Source organism: Crocodylus porosus, unplaced genomic scaffold (genome assembly GCF_001723895.1).
Source record: "Crocodylus porosus isolate Cpor-Errol unplaced genomic scaffold, CroPor_comp1, whole genome shotgun sequence".
NCBI lineage: Eukaryota > Metazoa > Chordata > Crocodylia > Crocodylidae > Crocodylus > Crocodylus porosus.
The window spans coordinates 16,937,044-16,954,988 of NW_017728886.1; the positions used below are offsets into that span (position 1 = coordinate 16,937,044).

The 17,945-nt window shown below is 43.4% G+C and overlaps 1 protein-coding gene across 1 annotated transcript in view; it reads right to left on the minus strand.

Moving 5' to 3' along the window:
* The window catches only part of NCAPG2 (non-SMC condensin II complex subunit G2), a 74,014-nt gene that overhangs the window by 49,723 nt on the left and 6,346 nt on the right, over positions 1 to 17,945 (minus strand). The window contains exons 2-7 of the mRNA XM_019530630.1: positions 15,668 to 15,782; positions 14,435 to 14,623; positions 13,196 to 13,310; positions 9,215 to 9,375; positions 7,930 to 8,064; positions 2,560 to 2,654 (exon numbers count right to left, since the gene is read on the minus strand). Coding sequence (XP_019386175.1) covers positions 2,560 to 2,654; positions 7,930 to 8,064; positions 9,215 to 9,375; positions 13,196 to 13,310; positions 14,435 to 14,623; positions 15,668 to 15,745 — 773 coding nt within the window. The 5' untranslated portion in view covers positions 15,746 to 15,782. The remainder of the gene's footprint in view (positions 1 to 2,559; positions 2,655 to 7,929; positions 8,065 to 9,214; positions 9,376 to 13,195; positions 13,311 to 14,434; positions 14,624 to 15,667; positions 15,783 to 17,945) is intronic.

Consider the following 17,945-nt stretch of genomic DNA (forward strand, 5'->3'; position numbering starts at 1 on the left):
CCACTGCCCACTTCCCCCCAGGTCGAAAATGACCCATCCACTACCATTCTCTGTGCGCGGCCCTCCAGCCAGTTGGCAACCTATTTGACTGTGGAAGTGTCGACACCACAGTCCCCCAAGTTTTTAAATGAGAACGGGGTGAGAGACAGTGTTGAAGGCCTTCTGAAAGTCCAGAAAGACTATGTCCACTGCTACCCCTGCATCTAAGGATTTGGTGACCTGATCATAGAAGGCCACCAGGTTGTTTATCACAAACAGTGTTTGTGATTAATAGTTTCCCCCCCTTTTTTACATGTATGAGTTTTATTTGATATGCTGTACATCCTAGTTCATACCAACACCATAAGGTCATCAGAAAAAGCTCCAAAAAGCAGTATTCTTGACAATACCTACCAAGTCTCTAGCAACTGGAAGAGGATGCTCATTATGCTCTTTTCAAAGGCATATATCTACTTTGCTTACAATTTAGGATGGAGATTTGCACTTAGAGACATTTCAATTAACTTAAAAATTTAGATCAGGTGGAAAAGTTTAAGTCATGGATGCTAAACAGCACCAGGAGTAAATATTCAAGCATTATACAGACAATATCACTGAAGGTCAGCTAGGAAATCTTTGGGTATTGTAACAAAGTTGCTGACTTAAAATACATAGACATTATCTTTTACTTAACATATAGGACTATTTGCATAGTCAGTACAAATATATATGCTGTTTTTGAATGCAACTCTACCATCATCATGCATCCTACAATGAAAATAACTAATTTTAATTTTTTGGTTACCAAGTCTTCATTGTTGCTAAGCAACCTCACTTCTTTTCTATTTTGTAGTCAGCACTGTCCAGGGCTGTCCTCAGAGGATTTCTGAAACTTGAGCATTGGCTGGTTATCAGACATTCCCTGTGGACTTAAGTGAATTTGTTTCTCGGACCACAGCATCCTGCTACATTCAACTGTGGAACTGTTCTAATTTTGGCTCAACCTTTAAAACAATTGTCTTTAGAACACCTTAGGAAATTAGAAATACTGTTTAGTAATGCTGACTCTTGCATTCAATATCTCAGAATGCTGAATGGTCTCATTATTTTAGATACTGCATAAAGGAAACTTGCCTAGATGTCCAACTTTCCCATTAAAACTTTCTTAGGCAATAGTTATGATTTTATAGGAGGGCTTACTAGCTTTGTGGTACTGATACTCTAAGACCAGAGCTTCCCAAACTTTTCCTAAGCATGACCCCATTTCCTCAGCATGGCTCCTCACTCTCAACCCAGAGCGCCGACCCCATCTACTAATGTTGCAGTTCCATTTGGGGTCATGACCCACAGTTTGGGAACCACTGTTCTAGACAGACGGTCAATAATGGATTTTCATTAATAATAGGTTATGGGAGAAAAAAAATCAATTTTTTTTTAAAATACTGTTTTAAACCACCAATAGTAGTTAGTTTATATTCATGTGCTTGTTCCAGGAGATACTGGGAAAACTGAATGTATAATACACACTGGCCAGACATTTATTCTACCTTTAGTGACAACTTTGCTGTTCTGGAGAAACTGCCAAAGAAAATACAGCAAAATGACTATTTTGGAATTATGCCTGTCAACCTATACTCACTAGCACCACACTGAATGATATTCTAAAGTGGATCATTTGCCATACAGTTCCAGAAACACAGATCACATTTCAGAGCATTTATCTGTCAGTGTTTCAAGAGGTGTTACATGAATTTCAGAAAGCTAAAGCAGGAATTTTGATAACAGGGAAGTCAATCAATTTTGGATACTGGACATGCCCAAAACCTCCTGATGGAGTGATTATGTTTTAAGTGACTCATGCATATTTTGGATACATCCCATTGCTAGTGAAAGGCTTTCAGTTTGAAATCTACTTTGACTGAACCATTTATTATAATGATATGCCAGGGAATTTCCTCAAAACACACTAAGAGGTCAAATTAACCCATTAATAGCAATCAATTAGCAATAATTGTGATCCTCCCCCAGGACCCATTTTAAGGGAGAAGGTGGGTGGCAAAGCACATCTGGTGTCTGCCATTTTAAGAGCCGGTGACAGGGTTCCAGCGACATGGGCGTCTGGGAGTCCCAGCCACAAGTCAATTAATAGTGTCAAAGGAACGAGCCATAGTTATTTCACATTTTTTGTGTAATAACTTTGTGGTTTATTCCTCATTCTATCATTGCTTTAATTAACATGTAACCAGGTAACAACTTAAGATGCAATCAACTGGTTAATCATATATTAAGTGCAACGAGTGCCAGGGACCTTGAACATTAACTAATGGGCACCTGCCCAATACATACTTTTCAAAGACATTTTATAAGAATTTACACCATGCCTATATGTACTATATATGTAGTGGTGCTATGTGTATATGTACTGATGTACAAGATATTATAAAACACATGTAGAAGGAATATGGGCCAGTAGATTTATACGCCTCTGCATTATATCTGTAAAACAGGAATTCATTTTTTAAAGAGAAAGAAAAGTTCAATCAACATCCATAATTGCAATGTTGGTACTACAATACATACTTTGGAAAACACTGCAATTGGTTTTTAATAGTCCCATGGATCATTTTAATGAAGTTTACATTCCAGCTGAACAAAAAGCTAAGGAATCTTCTTCCCTGTAAAAAGAGAAAATAGATGTTATAATATAAAAACTTCATCAATTAAGTTTCTCAGTTATCAATTTTAAATGGGCCTTAAGGATTAAGTTGTTTCTTTAAAAATATTTTGATTACATCAGGGATTATTCTGGACAAAAAGAGAATACTTTTAAGCATTTTTATTTCCTACTGTACTTGAAATACTATTAGTAATATTAAGGGGTATTGAAATAATGCTCAGGCATCCTAGTCAGAGAAGCAGACCCCATTATGCTCGGCACTAAACAGAACTTTAGGCTAAGTTCTTTCTGCATTGTACATTTATCCTGGTACCAAGGATCCTTTATAAAAAACAGTAAGTCTTGTGTAGAATCACATTAAGGCGCTCCTTCAAAATTACTGCTTACAAAGAGCAATAATTTTCTGAAGTCATTTTGATAATACAGATCTGTTCATAATCAAGTGAAATGTCAGTCTGAAGAAAAATGGAATAGCAATTTGTTTATGGAACAGGTCAGCAGCAACTAAAAATCTTCATAAAGATGAGATCCAGTAAATTGCTGCTGGCAACTAGATAATACGGCTGTGCGAAGCTTCGGGTGCTGATTTGATTCAGAGGAGTTTTGGCCAAATTCGGCAGCCGAATCTCTGAATCTGAATCGAATCAGGGGACCAATTTAAAAGGTCCAAATCAATTTGAAGCTCTCTGAATCAATTCAGAAAATATTTGGAGAGTTTTGGTGATTCGGGCAGTCCCTGCTGGCTGCAGCAGGAAGCTGGACCTGGACCTGGACCCCGTGTTGGTAAGTAGAGGGCAGGAGAGGAAAGGCTGAAGGAGACCCCTGCCAGGCCCCACCCCCTGCCTCCTCCCCCAGCCCATTCTCCCAACCCTCCCAGGGCTGAGCAACTTAGCAAGGCCATAGACTTTCTAGCAAGCAGAAAAGCACCAGAAGATGGTATTCCAGCTGAGGTTCTTAAGTGTGGAAAAGCTAGCCTGCTACCACATCTTCAACTCTTCGTGTGCTGCTGGAAGAAGATCAAGTACCCCAGGACATGCATGACACTAACATCATCACTCTCTCTACAACAACAAGGGAGACAATTGTGACCGCAACAACTATAGGGACATAGTTGTTCTTTACTCAGCATCATAGGCAAGGCTTTTGCCAGTCATCTTAAAATGCTTGCAACAACTTGATGACTGCAGGGAGATAACAGTGGACATGATATTCTCCTTACACCAACTGCAAGAAAAACGCAGAGAACAAAATAAGCCACTGTATGCAGCATTTGTCCATCTGACAAAAGCCTTTGAGACTGTCAGTAGAGCAGGTTAGTTCAGGGTCCTGATAAGGATTGGATGCCCTGAAACATAACTCAGCATGATATGCTCCTTCCACAAAAACATGCTAACTACAGTTCAGTTTGATGGATCAACCTCTGACAGGTTAAGATGAAGAGTGGAGTGAAGCAAGGTTGTGTTCTGGTGCCCTTACTCTTTGGTATATTCTATGCTGCTATACTACGTTGTGGCAGAGCACAGTTGGGATGCTTGCCATGTGACTCAGATGGCAGCAGGCTGGAGAAAAGTCAGCAGTGAAGGCAGCTGGGAGATACCCCGAGGGTCATTTTTTTAAGGGGGAAGGTGTGAGCCGGAGCACCAGCAGGGCTCGTCACTCTGGGGCTTTTAGAAGCTCTGTGGGAGCTTGCTTGCAGAGCAGCAGAGAAAAGCCTCCCCCAGCAACCATTTTAAGGGGGAAGGTGGGTGGCAGAGAACATCTGGTGTCTGCCATTTTAAGAGCTGGTGGCAGGTGATGCCCCATCTCTGATGAGTGACCTTTCTAGATCCAGGCCAGCAGAGCTGGAGGCAGCAGTCTGCTGGCTGACACCATGGAAGAAACTTCTCCTGGTAGAGCTGCTGCTCCTCCAACAACTAGGAGGTAAGGGCAGGAGCTTATGAAGATGGCTTGGAGACTTCTAGTCCTGGATATGACTTGAAACTGCACCCTGCCAGGGAAGGGTGGCTTGGTGGGGCTCCTAGTGGCATGGGAGCCCTTGGGAAATGCTAGGCCAGTTACCTCCCCAGTGACAGGTGAGGATGGGTGCCTTAACCCCAGCCCCCACCTTTGGGTGGGTTATTTAACACTGAAGGCAGTAGAGAGCCAGGCACCCCCTGGTGGGTGCAAGACCCCAGTGAGTGGGTAGTGGGGCCAGGCATGGCTGCAGCCACCTGACCCTGTGTGGGGTGCAAGACCCCAAAGACTGACAGTTGTGGGCCAGACACACCGACAAGTGGCACCTGAGCCTGCAGGATGTTGACCCCAGGCCCCAGATTAGGGGGCGGAGTATGTGCCACAGTGGAGGTGCAGAGTGGGGTGCAGAGGGGCATCTGAAGCCCTGCATGAGAGGGGCAAGTAGACAGTGGTAGTTGTGAGGCCCTGTGAGCATGGGGGCACGAGATAAGGCCCTGTGAGTAAGGGGTATGAGTTGTGTCCCTGTGAGCAGGGGACTTAAAGGTGAGGCCCTGCTAGCATAGGGACTTGAATTAGGCCCAGGTAAGCCTTTGGGTGCCTGAGGCCGATTTGTAGGGGAGAAGGGGGTGGCAGTGGAGGAAATGCAGGTAAACAATGGGGCGAGTCAGGAGCCCCTTGATTGAGAGCAGCTGGGTGAGTGACCTGGCAAGAGACCAGAGGTTGAGTCAGTCCAGTGCTCTGTGAACTGCCCAGCGCTCGCTCAGATGAGTGTAACGGGAGGATGTCCAAAAGGCTGCACACTTGCTGGCTGGGGAGTGATGGGAATCAAGTCCAAGGACCCCCACCCAGGACAGGGCAGGATGAATGTGGCCCCAGGGAAAGGAGGGGCAGTACGAGTGAGGCCCAAAAAGGGCATTCTGAAAGAGACCGGGTGAGAGCTAGTAGAGTGAGAGAGGCCTCAGTGAGAGGGAGGCAGTACAACTGTGGCCTGTAATAGGGCAAAACATAAGAGGCCTAACACTGTGCTGAGTTGGGCCCAGCCTCAGGCCGGAGCAAAGCACAGCTGTTAGAAACCTCTGTGAAGCATGGGACACATTACGAGACGGTAGGAGCATGTACTTTCGGCCCTTAGACATCAGGGCTGTTGAGGGGAGCTTCCCACGTAATTACCAGCTAATTATTTAACAACAAGGCATAGCAGGTGAGAGGTGAGTGGCAAGTCCAAAGGCAGTGGGAGACCAGCACTGTGGCTAGTTGGGGACCTCCCACTTTGCCGTATCTGCTTTTTGATGGCTTGAAGGAAAGCATATACCTTCACACCAGATAAGATGGCAAACTCTACAATCTATTCTAAAGGCTAAGACAAAAAAAGTGAAGCACATACTTATTAGGGAGTTTCTTTTTGCTAACTATGCTTCACCCACTGCCATGAAGGCAGCCAACTACAAATACTCACTAATTGCCACTCCCATGCTTGCAAGATGTTTACCCTGACTATCAGCATCAAGAAGAGTGTGGTCCTAAGACAGGGTATACACTATCTATCAGCCCTAACAACACACCTCTCAAGACAGTGAACAAGTTCTGCTACCTTGGATACACAGTAAGCGACAACCTATCACTGGACAAAGAGCTATAGGTGTTCATTGGAAAGGCTGCTACCACTTTTAGTAAGGTCTTCAAACAAGTCTGGAACAATAAAAAACTCACAATCAGAACCAAGATGCTTGTGTACAAAGCCTGCATCCTCAGTGTCCTTATGCATAGCAGTGAGACATGGTCAACATATGTACATCAAGAAAAGAGATGAACAGCTTCCACCTACACTGTATACGGTATACCCTTGATATCAAGCAGCAAGACAGAATCACCAACACAGATGTCATTGCCAAAGTTAACCTGTCAACCATCACCACACTACTCAAACAGCAGTGCCTACACTGGTTTGGCCATCTTTGCAGGAAGGAAGATGAGCACATCCTGAAGGACATCCTACATGGGCAAATTGCAAGTGGAGAGAGAAGAGTAGGGCACCCAAAACTGTGCTTCAAAGATGTCTGTGAGCAGGATAGGAAGGCTTTTGGAACTCACCCAAAACTTTGAGAGGCCTTAGCACAGCGGCAGGCAATTATTTTGGATGGAGGACTGCTTAACAAGGCTGGGTGAACTTTCAAAGGCTGCATGGGTAGCCCCACCCCTTGACAGTTGGACCACCCCCTGGTTACCATCTTGGGACTGGAAGTCCCTCCCATTACCCCCCAGAAATACTCCTCTTGGGAGGGGGGGTTGCCATCTTAGAACCATCACTCATTGATGAACAGATGCCATACCAGGCTATGTAGACCCCACAGCAGGCGGCAGGGAGGCTACAAGCCGTTGCACCAGGGTCGGTGTAGCCTAGCTTTAGGTATTAGTCACCCCTCCTCTCTCCCCCCGCGCTGCTGCAGCTGGCCCTAGGAAGCCACAGCTCAGTGGCTGCAGCTGCTTGCTGCCACCTGAGGCTTCCTGGGCTGTGGCAGGCAGCACAGCCCAGGAAGCCTAAGGCAACATCAGCCAGTAAGGGGCTGCAGCCACTGGCATGCAGCTTCCCAGGGCCAGCTGCAGTAGTGCAGAAGGCAGGGAGGCAGGCAGCTCCCTCCTACTCCTTTGCTGGCTGATGCAGCTGGCCCCAGGAAGCTGTGCGCCAGTGTCTGCATCCCCTTGCTGGCCTCTGCCACCTGGGGCTTCCTGGGCTGTGCTGCCTGTCTGACGGGGCTGCTTTAGCTGCTGGCAATCGGTGTTAAACCAGACTGGTGGGTGCAGCCCCTCCTGGACAGCAGGGCAGGGCAGGCGCCCCCCGCAAGGCTCAGTACTGCCCCCTTACCCTCCCAATCTGACTTTAAAAAGCTACAGGCTGGAGCCCAGCCCTGCTATGATGGGACAGATGCAACACCTTCTAATGCTACAGGTGCTGCAGGGCCTGGCAGGGCAAGGTAGAAGTAAGCAGGCATGGCGCAGCTCCCCTGGCCCTGCAGCTCAGCCCCATGGCGCACCCTGCCCACTCCATCCATGCCCAGACCCAGGCTCAAATAGGACTCACCTGCCCACTCAGTTTGTTGTGAGGTGCAGCCCTGGGGAGCTACTGAGTCACCACAGCTCCTCAAGGAGCTGGAAGCACTCCACTGGTGCTGGGATGGGCAGGGGAACCTCACACACCCAGCCAGAGCAGGCCCACATGGGCCAGGGCAGGGGCTGCTATACTGATTCATTGTTTAACCTGATACATTACATTATTTCAAAATATATAAGCAAAAGTCAAATGGGGAAAAACACCTGTTTACCTCTTCTTTTTTTATATGGGTAACGCTCATAAAGCACTGAAGCAACAAATCTTTTACTTCATTACTTTCTTCCAGGTCATAATCAAAACATTGTAATGCTTGATGTAGATGCCATAGATGACTTACATCTGCTCCCTGAAAGAGAAAATAATCAGCTGTGTAGTAAAGAAGTAAATCTAATGAAACTTTTAGGATTTGCTATGTAAGAATTGAATCACATTTCAAATTCAGGACCAGAGGCAGTCTTTATTATGAGGACAATGGTACTCGTGCAGAGAGCACAATCAGAAAACTTCAAGATAATGAATGTAATGGAAATGGAAACAGATTAACATAATGAGCATAACTGCAGAGTACAGATTTGGGATGTCTAATGCCATAAAGCAGTGTCCAGGACTGGAGCAATGCTAGTGATTGGTTAGGCAGGGGATAGAGTTACCATGCCCAGGAGGGAATCCCACCACAGCTGGAGCTGTGCCTGACAATAAATGGGTGGGAAAAAGAGGAGAGGGAAGAGGTCAGAGGCTGACTCTGAACCCAAGCTGGGCTCAGGGATGGAGTCAGAGCCGCAGCAGCCACCAGACCTCCCTCCCCATTGCACTCAGATCCAAGATGAGGGATTTATCCTTCCATGCTGAATGGAGGAAAAAAACCTTATCTTGGATTCAAGTAAATATGGGAACTAACAAAAAAGAAATGCAAGTGGGAGGTACGAATTGTTGTCCTTCAAGCAGCTGAAAACTAGAACAGAGAAGTGGGTTAAAGAAATTTAGCAGACAGAGGCTTGTTACAAAGTAAAGTCTCTTTGAGTATACAAAATGGAATAAACAAATAACTGATTTTCAAAGACCACTAATAAAATAGCCTCTGAAAACCAGCCCTTCCTATAAGTTGTCTCGGATACCACAGCTCAAAACAGAATCACCTGAAATCATCTGCTTCTACTAAAAACCTTGACCACTAACTATTTTGGTTTCGGAAAAGTAGAAGGAAAGATTGAAAACAAAATCATTAACTTATCAAGTGATGACAATTTAAGAACAAATCTGGAGTCTGAAATTCATTTCACATGGTTTAACAATTTACAACACTTATTACATGAGTGTCTCTTATGTACAGATTAGACCCAACAGGCATTAAACGCATATTAGATTAAGCTATAGTTGAAAGTCTCTATAATTGAGCAGCCTAATTAGTTCAAAAGGAAGAATATTTTGAAGAGATATAAATTCTCTCTGGATATTCAGTAATAATTAAAAAGTTACCCATATAGCTTTAAACCTACTGTGGCAATTTTGCTCTTCAGACTTTTTCTTAGCAGTATAATAAATGCAGTTTTCCCTAGTTGTTCTTTTTCTTCAAGTCCTTTTTTCCACCATATTTCACATAAGTGCTGGATGGCACCCTGTAGGATTCTTTCAGATTCAGGTAATGCATAAAAAATACCTATAACAAGTACAAGGCAATTATTTACTGCAAGTATAATTAAATTCATGTGACAGCAGTCTGTTAGCAACTTCAATCTGTCTCATGATGCTCAACTTAAAATTCTAGTCTTCACACAATGGTACCCACAATACTAATCACAAAAGTTATTTAAGTTTACCTAAAAGGCTCTATTAAGTCCAAGCTATTTGTCAGAGCTACTGGTCCAGTAATATTGAAATGTTTGTAAGTTTATGCCTTTTAACTGACAGCAACAGCAGAAAGAGAAGCATATTTACCCACCTTAACCCAGGAATCATTAGTATTATATACATTTTCATATGCTAACATTAATAGCTTTGGACATATTTCTCAATAAAAGTCACATCTTTGGGTTAGTTTACAGCATATATCATGAAAACCCTACATTTTAAAAAGTCCCAATCCCAATTAGAGAGGCAAAAGAGAAAAAAAATCTTATAAATACTTGGAACTGTATTAACTTCCATATAACTTACACATAAAAAAAAAAGTCAGAAGTCATCAGTAGGCAAACATGCAATTGAGGAATACATACATATTCAGATAGTAGATGTATTCCAAACTAGCAAAGTGCCTGTCAAGAATGACAGGTGGGCGGCAGGGATGGAGCACCACCACCCACCACCCTTTGCTGTCATCACCCCGCATCCAGCTGCATGCAACCCCCTCTCTGTGTCCAGCCTCGTGTGCCCCCCTCACACCTGACACACCCACACATACCCACCCAGCCACATGTCACACCCACCCAAACATAGGCCACACCCATACCCAGCAGCACACCACACCCACACACCCAGCCACATGCCACACACCCACCCACCCACTGCTCACTGCACACACCCAGCCACATGCCACACACACATACCCCCAGGCACCCACCCACCCAGCCCCACACCACACACGTGCCTCACTGCCCGGCCCAGCCTGCAGCAGGACTCATGTGGTGTCATGTTGCTGCCAGAGCATGGACACCAAGGCAGGGAGCAGAGGTAGAGCCGAGGTTGCAGCTGCCCCTGCCGCATGCATAGAGCAGGGGCCACATGCCTCCCTGGGCTCCCTGGTACCACCTCTGGAGAAGCCACTGGGCTCAAAGTGTCTCATGGCCCGGATGGGGCTTCATTCACCATGACCGGGGATTTGGTCGGGTTGAGTTATGGGGCCATCAAAGCCTGGCAGCTCATAAAGGGGCACACTACCAAGGAGCCCACGAGGCAGCATGGACTTCCCCACCCCCAGCTCCCCTGCAGTGCACACAGTGGGGGAAGCTGTCTGTCTGCACCCCTGGAGTAGTGCTCCCCCCCAGGATCAGCCCAGCACAGCTGCAGCCCCAGCCCCCGCCAGCCCTTCTAGTGATGGCAGGCTACTGTGCCCTCACCCCCTTCCTGCAATGCCCCTGACAGGGCTGCAAGCCACGCCCCCTCCTCTCCCCTCATCTACCCTGTGCAGCGGATCATGCCCTGGCCCCCACCGCCTCTGCCTCACCTCTCTTGTGTGTCTGTCTGTCAATAGGCTCCAGGCAGTGCATGCACAGTTGGCTCAGAGCATTATAGACAGCCAGACACAACCGGAAATAGCACAGCTTTTATTATATTAGAATTAAAGACACATTTTTCGCAAAAGTCTGGTGAAAAAGAACATTTTACTTTTGTTTTTGGGGGAATGAAGCAGGTCATCTGTTCATAAGCAAGTCAATATCAGTTCTATATATAAGAAAAGCAAGAAAATGTAAACTTTACCTTCTGAATTTTACCCTGATGTTTATGCTCCCAAACAGAAGACTTCAAAGTAAAACTGACCAATCTAAGTTCCACTTGGCAAAAGACTATATTGGCCATACTATTACTCATTTTTAGGCAGAACATTTCTCTGATTTTGATGGAGTAAAAACTGTGGTGCTACCACATGGACCACACAGGAAGAGTTTGAGCATATAGCACCTTCATATCAAAGGGAAGCATTGGGTAGAAACATCTCAAATTTAGTAGAAACACTCCTACTCCTTACATTATCACCTCTCACATACGAATGGCTAGAATGAAAGAAGACTGTGAGTTACCAAAAAGCTAAGGACATAGATCCCTAGAGCAGCAGTAAGCCCAAGTTCTTTTTTTTAGCCATATACTAAAACCTTCACTCCATACACCTATCTATCCAGGTGTAACCTTAACATCTGCTTCCCTATTTGCCTTGGTAAACCTCGTCCGAGTATGCAAAAACAGAAAACGGAAAGTCATTATGCTTTGGCAGCAACTTAACATTACAAAGTGACATACAAGATGCAACATTCTCACAGGAGAACTTGCTCTGTTTATCAGCATAGTCTTCTAGTTTGTTCCAGACATATCACAGGATTACTTATTCTATTAAATCACTTATATGTAAATATCACTCCTCTTATTATCAAAAGCTCCTTCAACAGCTATATTCTAAACATATTAAGGCAAAAATCTCTTTACCGTCACTGCTGACATTGTCATAAACTGCTTAACAAAGTAACAACTCTGCTTAATATGACAATACCAAATGATGTTCCAAGATCAATCAGCTAGGAGACATTTATTAACAAAGCAATTTGCCTGGTTAAGGAAGTGTATGTAAAGATATAAAACAGCCAAAACTATATTTTTTATAATCATAAGACAGGCTTGTCAGGCATTTGCTCAGTACTTGGGAATTTAAGGTCCTAACAAACTCTGAGTGTAGCTTATCCTATTCAGTATAGGTTCATATTTTCTTTGTAAAAAATACATAAAAGGATCTGGGTGGATGAAGCACAAGCGCAGTACCAGTGGGCAAAGGGGGAGAAGAGAACACAGGAAAAGACTTCCAAGCACAGCCTTTTTTCACTACTTATGCTAAATATTAAATCAAGACCAAGCATAGAGTTTACATAAACTCACATAAATCCACAGAAGAATAGGTATGAAATGCTCCGATTTAAGAGCTGTAGTGTTGTCTTTTGTGTAGTGACTGGACCATAGATAAGCGCCACCTGGTGTGCAACTCTGGTTATTACCAACCACACACGCTTGTCTCATCAGTGAAAGTGACATATTCAGGGCATGACTTAAAAATTTATTTGTACATCCCAGTGACGTAGAAGAGACCTTGAATTTCACTGTCCGTTTCATCACCATTTGTAAAAAAGAGATTAAAAACATTCTCCCTTGAAAACTATCCTATACTGGAAGGGCCCATTTAAAACGAGAGTTTATTTATCCTTTGGGAATAGGTCAGCCTACCAATGAGAAACAGAAACAGAACACTGTAACACACAATACAATCTTTTCCAATTAGGGGGGAAAAAGAAAGAAAAAACCCATCAAGTTTAGAGCCTCTAAAGCATCCCAGGATAAGATGTGCAACTCCATACCACCCATCAGTCACAGAGATCAGCGATTCTCAGCCAGGATGTTACTGTGCCCTGGGGTGCCCTGAGATGCTCCAGGGTGCCATGCAATGTTAGCACTATTAAGTGTACAAATATGATTCAGCCAGAAATTTCAACTAGGAAGCCATAGTGTTAAAAACATTCTAACCGGAGTTCTTCACAAAAGAAGAATTACTATTTCTTTCTATAGTCAAAAAACAAGTGAAAACTTAGAGCTGGCACTTTTCAATAACTCCTTTGAGTCTAAAAGGGTTCAGAACCACTGCGGTAGACTGGCAAACTAAATAAGTCTTGTTGTTGGTATCCACATTCACCATTTTATTTGAATAATTTTCTGTTTACCCCATAAGCAAAATATAGATGCCAAACATGTTGGCTGGATAGCTTAAAATTATGAAAATTACCTACCATTTAATATGAGAGCACATTCTAAAAGAGCTTTGTAGTTTATATTCTCATCTACAACAGGTACTGAAGAAGCAACTACAGTGGTCACTCCCTGGATCACAGCTATGATTTGTTTCTGAAAGTTAACAAACAACACATCTTAAACAACCTGCAAAATAGGTATTTTCATAATAACTGGAAAGACTGAGAATGTTGTAACAAACAACATAAGGAAATACACATTAGTAATAGAAAGTTTGTGTGGCTCTAACGTTAGTTTTTGTATACACATTCACTTTCTTTGCTTCATCAATGAGCCAAAAAGTGATTTTGCTTCATTTAAATCCAAAAGAAAGGTTTATTTAATTCCAATTTATACAGAATTAATCCAGATTTAAACATTGTACCACTTCTGCCCCACAGTGACCTGGTCTGTAATTTAAACTTTGCAACAAAGGGCATCTACCTTGCAGGATTGCTGTATGGGTCAATTCACTTACAATTTAAGCACCTTAGGATCCTAAGATGCAAAGTGCTAAGTAATGCTGTCCTAGTGCTGTGGTTCTTCTACCATTTGCATATGTCAACCAGTGGGTAAGATTTGCCTTACTGGGTACTTTTCACCCCATTGTAGTGGTTCTTCAGGGAAAGATCTAAAGAAATTCTGCAATAGCTAGTACCTTTCTCAGATAGTACGTATACCTGAAAGATTAATCTATTGGTTTCCTTGTCCAACCTAAATATAATGGATTTCTTTTTTATTTTGTTGCATCTTTAATAAACTAATGCATCAACAAAACAGGTAGGGATATTTAAAAATTAATAATTTAACTTAATATCCTTTAATAGTTTTAAGAATCCTTAATTTCTTTATTATATTTAGGAAATTATGTAGCACTTTTTAGACATTAGCTAAAGAACCTCTCCAGAAGGAATACTCATTCAGTCAACATAATTCAAACCGTGCACAATAAAACTTAACTTGTCATAGTTAGATTTTAAACACTTTATTCTACAAGAAGAAAATATTCCTTTGTTACATTTATTGCAATAATAATTGATCCATTACTAAAATATTTAACTCTAGAATGAGAAAAAAAGATTAAATATAGTAACCCCGAAAACTATAGCCTGTTTTTTTGAAGTTTTCAAACTCTGTTTCTACAATCTCTAAATGGATGAATCAATTAGTAAAAGAAAACAAAATACTTGTTACCTTGGTATTTAGTTGGGGGGGATATTACTTTTTTATTTACTTACCATTTGCAGAGTTCCTTCTACTTCCATATCATCATCACTTTCATCATCAAGCCTCTGCCATTCTTCCACCGGATTCTCTACCAAAACTTGCGTTAATAGATGCTTCAGCCTCTCCCATAATATTTCCTTTTGCTTTCTTGGTAACTCTTGAAGCACTTCATTCAAATCAAATGAATCAAATACATCTTGCTGAAAAGTGATTAAAAGATGACATAGCACAAAATTATTTCTTTATTCTGTGGAAGTGCATTGTTACACATGAAGGGATGTTATTGCAATGGAATAAATGCTTCTCTTTTAACATAGAACAAAAAACAGTGTGCCCCCAGATCAGCTTTTAAACAACCTGGCCCCAGTCCAGCGTAGGCTGCATGGCTTCAGAAGTGTGTCACCAGCAGGTGGGGCAGGTTGCCTGCACCCACACTGGGCCCAAACACTGGCTGCTTCTCCCAGTCTCTCCCTACTCCCCAGCTGGTGCACAAGTACAGCTTCCAGCCAGGAAGAAACTAGACTGGGGCCAGGGCAAGGCAACTGGGAGCTGCATATATGCCACTACCACTTGTCCCTGCACCCTACTCCCCAGCTGTAGCATGGGTGCAGCTTCCAGCCCCTACTCAGTTCCCCTTTAGCTGTAGGTTAGGAGAAAAAATTTGTGGGAGGCAGGGAAAAGCAGCAAAAACACAGGTGCAGCTTCCAGCACCCTGTCCCATGTTCAGCTCCTTGCTGACTAAGCTCAGCACGGGCATGGCAGAATTCAAGTCCTTCAGCTCCACAGGCCAGTTCCTGTGGCTGCATGAGTCAGATTGAGCGTGTGGAAAAAAGGCAGCAGTGCAGATGCCACTAGAAACTGCCTGTCCCCAGCACAGCTCCTCTTTGTCCAGCACAAGAACAACCAGAGAATAAACCACAAAAAAACCTCCAGCTCCACAGGTCAGTTCCACAGGCCAGATCTGGGCTGGACACTGTACATTGCCAACCCCTGTTCTAAGCCTTTCATTGTCCTTGTTACTGTCCTCTGCACTCTCTCCAGTTGTCTCTACTGATTTTAGACAGTGATAACAAAAAGGCAGTAAGTTTGCCATGCCTCTAAATTTGCTACACCAGTTTACAGCAATATTTTCTACCATTATCGCTTTAAACGTGGTAACAGTTACCAAAAGATTAAAAAAAAATAAATGCCAGAAGATTATTATACTACACAATTATTATGCATACACAACACGGATTACTTACATGAAGCTTGGTAAAACGCAAGAAATCTTCAATAGTATTTTTGGATACAGCTTGCAGAAATGTTTCACGTTTCATCATGGTGGACTGCTCTTCCTACAGTGCTTAATTCATGAACCTAGGGAAAAACAATTACCATTTTTCCACATACTGCATGCCCCAAAATAAGACATGAAAGAACTTTCCTTGAAAATACCAGCGAGTACAATATTTTCACAGAGAAAACATAAGCAGCTACAGCCGGGGGTGAGGGGAGTTGTGGAGCAAAATTACCCATGGTTGCTCTATTAACTCCTGAGCGGTAGGACAGTGCCAACCTGGCTTGAAAAGCAAGGCCAAGCAGTTCAGCTCCAGCAAGATCAGCCTCTCAGCTGACTCCACTGATTGAGCTGAATTGCTTGGCCTTCCTTCTCGAGCTGGGTGGGCACCCAGTAGTGCCAGCCAAGTGAGCTGACAGTCCAATTTTGACTGCCCACTTAGCCTGAGGAAGAACCCTGCAGTTCAGCTCCTACAGGATTAGGCCCTCTGTTCCCCTCATTTAAGATATACACCCCCAATTTCTAGCGACTAATTAAAGAAGAGGTACATGTTGCATGAAAACAAATGTAGTGGCTAAAAAAAAATTGCAGCCAAAGTTAAAGCATCATCATCAATGCATAGAAAAAATTTGCGACTTCAGGAGGTTATCTAGCCCAACTTCCTACTCAAGGGAGAATCATCCTGATCTAAACCACTTCAGACAAGTCTTCCTTCAACCTGCTCTTAAAAACTACTAAGGATGGTGAGTCCCCAACCTCTTTAGATAGTTCAATGTGCTACTTAACCACCTTCACATTTAAAACTTTTCCCTAAAATCCAACCTAAATATCCTTTGTAACTTAAGACTGTTGTTATTCCTTGTCCTGTCCTCTGATAGGATAGTCTATCACAGTGGTGCTCAAGCTGTTGGACCTGTAAGTCAGATGAATAGCACAGAGCCAGTCTGCAGACTAGACTGAGCCCTGTATGTCAGGATTGGCCCTGGGGGCCCAGTGGTGCCTGCATGCAATCCAGCACACACAACTCAGGACACCCCACAGGCCTGCAAATCTGGAAGTCACGGAACGGTGCCACTGCTTCCCTGCCAGCAAATTTCTGAACCTATGAGGCCAGATGGCATGGCATTGTAGCCCAAAGGTTAAGTACCTCCCACCTTTCATCCTTCAGGTATTTGGAAGCCAAATGATCCTTTGGCAGCGTGCTAATAAAAAGCATGGTAAAGGGTTATGGTCATATTCAGCTTATGGTCCACTTTATTCTCCAGGTTGCTTCTGCAACTTAGCTAGTTGTTCTCCAGTCTGTATGTTCACATTTGATTGCTTAGTCCCAAGTGATACTTTCGACTTGTGCTGAACTTCAGCCTTCAGAATTTGTTCTTGATTTTTTTCGTAATATATTCTCCCTAATTGGTTAGCTCCTGTATTTTCTTTTTAATGGAAATCTAAAAAAAGACAGTTTAGTATAATTTTCTTCCACCAAATACTCCCTTATTAGCTAGGCAGCATCCCAAACAGCAACAGTTTACTTAAAGGCACAAAATAGTGGAAATGCAAACTTTTCTCTGTGTTGCCAACTCAGCTGTTGAAAATACCACCTCTAATAGCAAGAGCAGGGTAGCTCAGTTTGTATTTATCCATAATGCTTTGGATAAGAATTCTGGCTTTGAATAGCACTGTGGGGGCAGGAAGGTTGATACAAACACACTGAAGTTCTTTAAAAACTTTGACAAACAAAAATATAGTCTAACTCCTGACTAGACTTCTCAGTAGCATATTACCAAAGAATCATTTCAGTGAAGTCTCCTGCTCATTTGTCATACCTATCCCAGCTACCAAAACTTTCAAACCTTCAGTCCTTTAAAACAGTAAAACTTTTAGATTAACTTAAAATGGATACTTCCTGGCTTCAAACAGGGTACAGACTAAACGTGCACTGATACATCGGTCCAATATTGGATCAGCACCAATGTAAAGAAAATGGACTGTATCGAAAATCAGCCTGATGCGGCCAATAATTTGGCTGATAAATGCCCGTGCATACGTGCAGCTCCAGCTCAGCACGTAGACGGTGAGGAGCACAGCCTGGCAGCTTGAAGAGCTGCATGCAGCTGGTAAGTCTGTTGTGGTGGAAGGGGAGGGAAGGGATGTGGGGTAGCCAGGCAGCTCAAGGCCCCCAGAGAGAGTTGGATTGGGGCAGGTGCTGGCCAACAGCATGGGACAGAGCCACAGCTTGTCCAGGGGTG